The sequence below is a fragment of the Corticium candelabrum genome, chromosome 19, assembly GCF_963422355.1.
Source record: "Corticium candelabrum chromosome 19, ooCorCand1.1, whole genome shotgun sequence".
Taxonomy (NCBI): Eukaryota; Metazoa; Porifera; class Homoscleromorpha; order Homosclerophorida; family Plakinidae; genus Corticium; species Corticium candelabrum.
The window spans coordinates 1,357,248-1,365,699 of NC_085103.1; the positions used below are offsets into that span (position 1 = coordinate 1,357,248).

General features: G+C 41.5%; 1 protein-coding gene across 1 annotated transcript; it reads left to right on the top strand.

Moving 5' to 3' along the window:
* Positions 1–4,324: 4,324 nt before the first annotated feature.
* On the top strand, positions 4,325–7,671 carry LOC134195090 (uncharacterized). Its single transcript, XM_062664100.1, has one exon. The coding sequence runs from the start codon at positions 4,371–4,373 to the stop codon at positions 7,602–7,604; it is 3,234 nt and encodes a 1,077-aa protein (XP_062520084.1). The 5' UTR covers positions 4,325–4,370; the 3' UTR covers positions 7,605–7,671.
* The last annotated feature ends 781 nt before the right edge of the window (positions 7,672–8,452 follow it).

Genomic DNA, 8,452 nt, shown 5'->3' on the forward strand with positions numbered 1-8,452 from the left:
GCATACTGGTTGTTGTTTGCATATCACGTGCGACCTACACTCTCGTTTTTGGGTTGACTAAGTTTGCTAGGTAAGCATTCTGTGAATGTCTTACCGCAATTAATTAAAATTATAGTATTGCACGACTATTCCCCAGACGCGGAGGCGGAAATATGTCAGACATGCTGGTAAGACGGCCGGTATTAGCTGGTACCAGCAAGAAATCGGTCGTCTAAATTGAAATTGCATGCATGATGACAGATTCATGTTGATCCGGTCTGTTGATGAGCCAAAGCTATACAAGAGGATAAAACGGTCAGTTTCAAGCAACTTTCAGCACGAGCTGTAGCGACGGCAAAGCCTTGAACAAGAGTTGTGACATCGATTGTCCTGTTTCCATATTCAGAAAGTAAGTTGAATGAGATTATGCCTGCGATTATAAAATTTCATTATTCTGTGCATGTCTCTTTGACGTATAGTTCTTCTATTCTGTTTAATTAATCAAAATATATTGATCTAATCAATTTTATAGGCACTACTTCTGTGGCAAAGTGTTTGAGAAAAACAGAAATTGACGACTGTTTTACTAATCCTGAATCGTTCTATTGGCCATACGACTTCCACAACTTGCTCACTCAAGATGCAATAGACAAGCCACTTCCGTGTTCTGATAAATCTACCAGCAATTGGCACGCTCCGACGGTTGAGTTTGACGGATCTACCTCTTACACTGTGAAACGATCTCATTATCTTGATTTAGAAAACTGCAGTTATGTTCTGTTTGCGGTATTCAAGCAGAGAAAGAATGATCTGGGTACTGTACTTTGCAAAATTCTCATCAACGTTATCGATGGTTCACCGATAGAATACGGTTTACGATTAAAATCAGGAAAATATCAAAGAGTTCGAGTGGACTGCCCAGTGATTGGGTCTACGTTGAAGGCAAAAAGGACACTGTTTAGTACAAAAGAAAGAAACACAAACATTGACGACGATAAGTGGCACACTGTGCTTGACTTTAAAAAGAAGGCATTGGTAACGTATTTTGATGTAAAGATTATTGGTTCGCAATTTTTCTTAGAGAATTTTAACATTCTACATACAAAGGTAATACACACACACACACACACACACACACACACACACACACACACACACACACACACACACACACACACACACAGACACACACACACACACACACACACCACACACACACACAGACACACAGACACACAGACACACACACGCACAAGCGCACAAGCGCGAGCGCTCACTTATACACAACATAAAACACCAATCACAAGAATCCAAGCACACAAGTTATCTAGTTGATGATTGTTTACCTTTCTCTACTATTAGAACGGAACTCTTTCTATTGGAACACGATATCTACACTCAAACACATCGACACAGCGCGAGTCACTCAGATTTTATGTTTCACGGACACTTAGCTACAGTTGGTGTGCTCCGAGGACAAGTAACGGAAATGGATGCTGCTATAATTCACAACAAATCGACAAGAGAGATCATCGCAACCACCAAATGCTCCATTTTTGTAACTCTACCATTTCTCCGTCTGGGAATGGCAAAAATTATCAGCGAAACTTTACGTCATTTAGATCTAATTCAATGTTATTATAGATGCAAGGAAGGATGCAAGTGCGCGAATAACAAGTGTGTATTTCCAACAGTTCCCGTCATTTGCCAAACAGCAGAAGCTTCTTATTTCAGATCATTTGACGGCTTCGCATATGACTTTAAAGGCAGTTGTGAGTATCTGCTAACTCAAGACACAAAAGGAGACTTCGAAATTAGACTTCAAAACGAGACTTGTGCTAACGGCACAACGATTAGCACCAAAGCTGTATCTATCACTACCTTATAATCGGACTCTAATATTGTACTCCGAGAGTCGACCATTAAATTTCTCGATGACGCTAACGCTACACATTCCAGTTTATTGGAACACACGCCCACACCTGTCCTGTGTATACCCTATGCATCGCCATTCTTCGCAAAGCTTCGAGCAATCGAATATCTCTTGCCGACGAAACTTACTCTTCTATCGCTTGCATTTCTCTCCAAATTCTGATTGCATTTGCACCGAATCCAACCTACACGTTTTCTGCAGCAAGAGATACACGGGAAGTGTGTCGATTTCTATCGAAACAAGCGCGAAGAGCAAGATTCGAATTCATTCAGCATATCCGAGACCTCGCAACAAAGATTGTACGTGACGTGTCCACAAACCTATCTTTACACTACAGTATCTTGCCCGTACGAAGGACGGGGCATGTATACTAGTAACTAATATATCATATCTTAGGCACATATGTGGGTGAGTTGCCATCAATGTATGTGTACACACACACACACACACACACACACACACACACACACACACACACACACACACACACACACACACACACACACACACACACACACACACACACACACACACACACACACACAGTATGCAGGTTCATAGCAACCAAATTAAGTGGTCTGGCCTAACGTGTGCTAACAAGCAGGTGTAAAGGTAACCTCGTATTTCAACTGCTCCGTGGAGCTGCAAAATTGGTCTGAAAGTTTGAGACTGCCTCGATCTAGTCGACAATTGCAAAATGTAGGTGTGATCAATAACGTAAGCCGTCTTTTTACTAAGGAGATTACTTATCTGAAATGGAAGTAGATGAAATAGGTCTCTGGCAAAAGTTCACTGGCTCCAACGGCACTGGTATGTGTCTAGACACAGTAGACACATATTGTATAATATGAATAGACGTCGGACATGTGACAGTCTTCTGTTTTACAGAAACAAATTGTTGAGCGTTACAAACTGCAACACTTGTTTCGTGTCGGCCCCAGGTTTGGAACTCTGTTTCCTACACGTCGTTTTCAGGTACAAAACCACAAATCGATCTTCAAGTGACCTGTATGTGATGAATTAGTTGCACAACCTGTTGTCTTCTTATATTGAATTAATTCGTCAACAAGGAGACCTACCTAACTAGACATAAGCGTTTCCATGGACGTTGATTTTTGACAGTGAATTGCGATCGATTCTGGGTATACTCAGAACACCGCTATCATGTTCTTTGCAACTTAGGCGGCTCCAAGGTTCAAATGTGTGTGTGTGTGTGTGTGTGTGTGTGTGTGTGTGTGTGTGTGTGTGTGTGTGTGTGTGTGTGTGTGTGTGTGTGTGTGTGTGTGTGTGTGTGTGTGTGTGTGTGTGTGTGTGTGTGTGTGTGTGTGTGTGTGTGTGTGTGTGTGTGTGGATCAAATGTTAAGTCCCGTATGTGATGATCTCTGGTAACACATTTGCAATTTTGCATACTTGGCGAAACATTGGCAAGCTGCTGTCAATATATCGTGAGGAGTAGTTCCAGACTTTGAGAGCAGTTCACCAATTTGGTCATGCAAACCAGAATTTCATTCATCTTTTTGCACAAGAGAATGACACTAAACAGTGGGTCAAGGAAACCAAAGTAGACGCAAGCGTTTCTGTGGTTGATAATTTTTGACTGTCAATTGCAATTGATTCTAGGTATACTCAAACACCGCTATCATGTTGCTTTGCAACATGGGCGGCTCCTAAGGTCCAAGGATCTAAGGTTCAAGGTGTGTGTGTGTGTGTGTGTGTGTGTGTGTGTGTGTGTGTGTGTGTGTGTGTGTGTGTGTGTGTGTGTGTGTGTGTCTGTTTGTGTGTGTGCGTGGTGTATGACCTATTTAGTGTACTTCTGAATACATTGCTTGCTGTACACTGTGTAAAATAACAGTTTTAGTAAATTCTCTTTGTAATATGCCGTATTACAAGATGTACGTTGCTGATTGAAGTGTTAATATATATAGACTCGACAAATTGCCGTTAATCTGCGTTCCTACAGATCAAGCAAAGAGTAGTCATATATATATATATATATATATATATATATATATATATATATATATATATATATATATATATATATATATAGATAGATAGATAGATAGATAGATAGATAGATGTCCCGGATGTGGTATGGCAGCTGGTCATGCTTGCTAACGTCTCTGGTTTCTGAGTGGTTCTGCCCTTAGAAGACGTCACAGCCATCCGTTATCACTATCGATTGTTGTTTATCTCTCTGTTTACTCTTCTTGCTGTCATCATCTAGCCGTTGTTATTCAAAATCATCGTCACTCTTACTACCGGCCAAATGTCCAAGCAAAGGTCCTGCCCGTTCTGCAACAAACTGTACGCTGTTCTTGGACGGCACATTCACTCTTGTCATGAGAGAAAAGGAAGGCCTTACTCCGAATTTATTGCCGGCCGTGGCACATCTACTGTTCAGCTGTCTCCTCCAACTGTCAATGAAATCGTTGGACTCCATCTTGAAAGTTCCCGGATGAGTCTTGTTGCCGCCTCGCTTTCCCCGGAGCATGATAGCAATCACAGAGTAAGAGCCCCTTCTGTTAAATCAAGCGGAAGACATTTTGTTATGCGTTCATGCCCATCTTGTTTGAAGTCGTTCAAACGTTTAGATGTACATCTAAACCGGTCTTCCAAATGCTCTTACGTCAAATTGAGTACTGGTAATAATGCAATGTCTGAGCAAGCAATTACTGGGTCTACTTCGTCCAATATTTTGACTGATGTTACCAGGTCTCCTAGAGGTGCTGCTTGTGCCCCAATGGAAAAAACCTCTTTTTCAGAACCTCCGGAAGTTCAAAATCTTGGTAACAATACTACCGAATTCCCTCTTCTTCGACGCCTTAAACTTCCTACTTGTGATGATGAATGGAACACTGCTGACATTTATTTTGCTTCATCAGTTGTGCCTTTGGTATGTTCGTACATCGACCCAGATGAAGCAAATGACGTCTTAGTGAAAGGGATTTTCAACTATTTCAGCAACACCTTTGGCGTTTCTGCAAGCCAAAGAAAAAGAACAAAACGTCATGCTTCCAACCTTGCTCAACGTTTAAGGGTCGCAAAACGAGAAAACAGATTAGCTCAGAAGGCCCTGCGTCGTGCAAAGAAAACCCTCAACATGTCCAAGGATGATTTGTTATCTCTTGTTGCCGCCCTGCGGAAATCTGTGAGATCTCTTCAAAAAATGAAACGGCTGCAGATGAAGGCAAATTTCCAAAGACAATCAAAATTCCAGCAGAGGGACATTTCGTCAAATTTTTGGAAATTTGCTAAACAAATCCTTCGTTCCGACCAAAATGAAGTCAGTCCTTCATTTACTCAGACAACTGCCTATGATTATTTTCGTTCCGCTTACTCTGCTTCGTCACCAAGAAATTGCTTTGACTACCCAGAGTGGCTGAAGCACAGAGATGCTCCATCCTTTCCAATGGGTGATCTTGTCATCACGGAAAAAGACATCTATGATAAAATCAAGTGTGCTCGTTCTGATTCGGCTCCTTGTCCTCTTGACCAAATTAGCTACAAGTTATTGAAACGATGTCCATCTTTGACTGTCGGTCTCCTGCACATCTACAATCTGTGCATTCAGCAATGCAGAGTTCCAAGACTATGGCAGTGTGCTGTCATAAAGTTAATTCCTAAACCAGGAAAAAGTATCCCTTCTGACCCGTCTACCTTCCGACCAATTGCTTTGACTTCTGTAGTTGGGAAGGTGTTCACGTCATTCATCAAAGACACTCTGTTTAAGCATCTCATATCTAATGGATATCTGGATACATCGATCCAAAAGGGGTTCATCAATCACGTCAGCGGGTGTCAAGAACATCAGTTCAAATTGGTGGAGGCTATCAGAGATGCGAAAGCCAATCAGCGGCTTCAAACCATTCTATGGATTGACTTGCGTAATGCTTTTGGAAGTGTTGATCATAACTTAATCCGCTTTGCAATGTCCCATTACAATTGTGGTGATATGGTGACAAATCTCATTTCCAATATATATTGTGGTCTTCGCGCAGTCATTTGCACAGATGACTGGTGTACTTCCAATTTTCCTTATGAGGTCGGTGTATTTCAAGGGGATCCTCTGTCAGTGGCTATTTTTGACATGGTTTTCAACCTTTACACTGATGCTTTAGAATCTCTCGCTCCAACTTGTGCCTATCAGTTTTCGTCAGTGGCTCAAAACTCTTTCTTGTGTAGTTTTGCTGATGACGCCGTCGTAGTCACAAGAGGTCCACATGAAATTAATGCTGTGTGCAAGCGAACAGACCAATTCCTCGAATGGTCTGGCCTAGAAGTCAATGCAGCAAAATGTTCAACTTTTTCACGTCGGAGGCTGATTCATCCAACTGTCTTTGACCCGGAAATCTCTATACAAGGGCAAAAGATTCCATTCTTGTCACACAAGAAAAGCTACAAGTACTTGGGTCTTCCAATTGCGTCTGATCTGTCTCATGCCGACATTTCAAGAGAGCTTCTGGAGACTACTAAGAATTTATTGAATAAAGTCGATCAAACAGCCGTTTCCCGAATGAATAAATGTCTTCTCTATAAGAGAGCGGTGCTACCGCGGCTTTCATGGTTACTGAGCATTGCATCTATTCCTTTGTCATGGATCGAGCAATCATTGGACAGTGTAGTCACGAAATTCTTAAAAAAATGGGTCGGTCTTGCTCATTCAGCAGCTGTCTCTCGCCTTTTCCTTAACACCAAGAACGGCGGCCTCCAACTTGGCCAACCGTCAGATTCTTTCAAGAGACTACAGTCTTGCAACCTGCTTCGATTTACTAAATCAAATGACGAATGCTTGAGAGCCCTGGCAACTATAAAGATTTCAAGAGAGACTGAGTTGTCATCAACCAGATTTAGTGCCGGCAGTTTCTTGGCAACTCTTGATACTTCGCCTGGGTGCCTGCAATCAAAAATAAAGAACATCAAAAAGACGATTACGGAATCATCAAATAATCGTCATTTGTCACATCTTACCTCCCTGTCTGTACAAGGTCAAGCGGCTCGATTCAAGGACGTGGAAGCTGAGCACTTTGCCTTGTCCCTAAAATCTCTACCCGATGACTTGTTCAAATGGGCAATAAATGGACTCCAGGACACCCTCCCATCAGCAACCAACTTACAGTTGTGGAAGAAAATTTCGTGCAATCAATGTCCTCTCTGTCACCAACCCCAATCGCTGTGCCACGTGCTAAATGCATGTCCCAGTCTACTTGATCGAGGTTTGTACAAACAGAGACACGACAATACGCTGAGACTATTTGTGGACTTTCTAAAACGTCATCTTAGTCAACAGTTTTCCATAGTAGCCGACCTACCAGAATCAGTATACAATTTTCCTGTCGATATAACCTGTACCTGCCTTCGTCCAGACATTGTTGTTTGGAATGCCGTCCTCAAAAAGGCCTGGATGCTTGAGCTGTCGGTCCCATTCGAAACAGTCGTGGAAGAAACGAAGGCCCGGAAAGAACGCCGCTATGCCCAACTTGTCAAAGATGCTAACCATCAGTATAAGACGGAGCTTTTGCATCTCTTGGTTGGGTCGAGAGGATTGATTTTTCCTGAAACTCGACGAGCAGTCTGCATGTTGTGCAAGCCTCTTCAACGCGACTTGGACGATCTGTTTCAAGCTGTCATTCATTCCACCCTGAAAGACTCTTTTCGATGCTGGTTGGCAAGAAGAGACAACATCTCTTAACTTAAAAGTGTTTTTTTGTTGTTGTAATTTCTGCTTTTAATCATTTGTGATGTATAGTCTTCGACTGGACCTCTACATAGTACTCCAGAACTCTACTTCTGTTATAGTGCTACTAGTCTTGTAGACGCTTATTGTACTGTATCGTTCGGTATATTACAATAAAGGACCTTCCATACTTTACTTTCAAAAGTTCTATTAGTTAGTGCGATTATCATGTCGCTACATGACCATGTAATTATAAACCAAACATAGATGTATAACAGCTTGAAACGATAAATAGACATTATTAAAAATCAGTGCATTGTGATTTCCAACTTCTGATTCTACAGGTCTTGATTTTCTTGACATGTTCAGTCTCAAAAAATTAAAGAATTGTTTCCTTTTTTCTCATTTTCTCGTTGCTGAATTCCTAAGTGCGTATGTACATAGTCAATTGCAAGAAAGAAGTCAACTACAATAATCTGAACGTCGCCCATGACATATTTTGGAGACCTGGATATTGCACAAGCTGCCAATTTTATAAGATCAGGATAGTAAACTAGCTGACAGAGCAATTTCAGCAAGCATTGAGAAAACAAACACAGTGATGTAAAAATCACAGAAAGAATATTGTCATTGTCGTTTGAAGCACTTCCAAATCTTGCAATACATGTACCAACCTCAACGACTTGTCATGATTTGATGCGTCGTATGTTACAAGTGATCGACAGGTGGGTTTGTATGTGTACTGCTTTGATTCTCTTTACAGAATCCTCTCTTGTGATTGCGGCATGTGCTTCTAATTTATTACAAGTCAAAAAAGATCGCTGTAAGACCAAGAAATTACCGTAATTACAGCTATCAAAGTG

What these genes read in the sequence shown, in the direction of transcription:
- LOC134195090 (XM_062664100.1), top strand. Translation starts at nt 4,371, where the DNA reads ATGAGTCTTGTTGCCGCCTCGCTTTCCCCGGAGCATGATAGCAATCAC.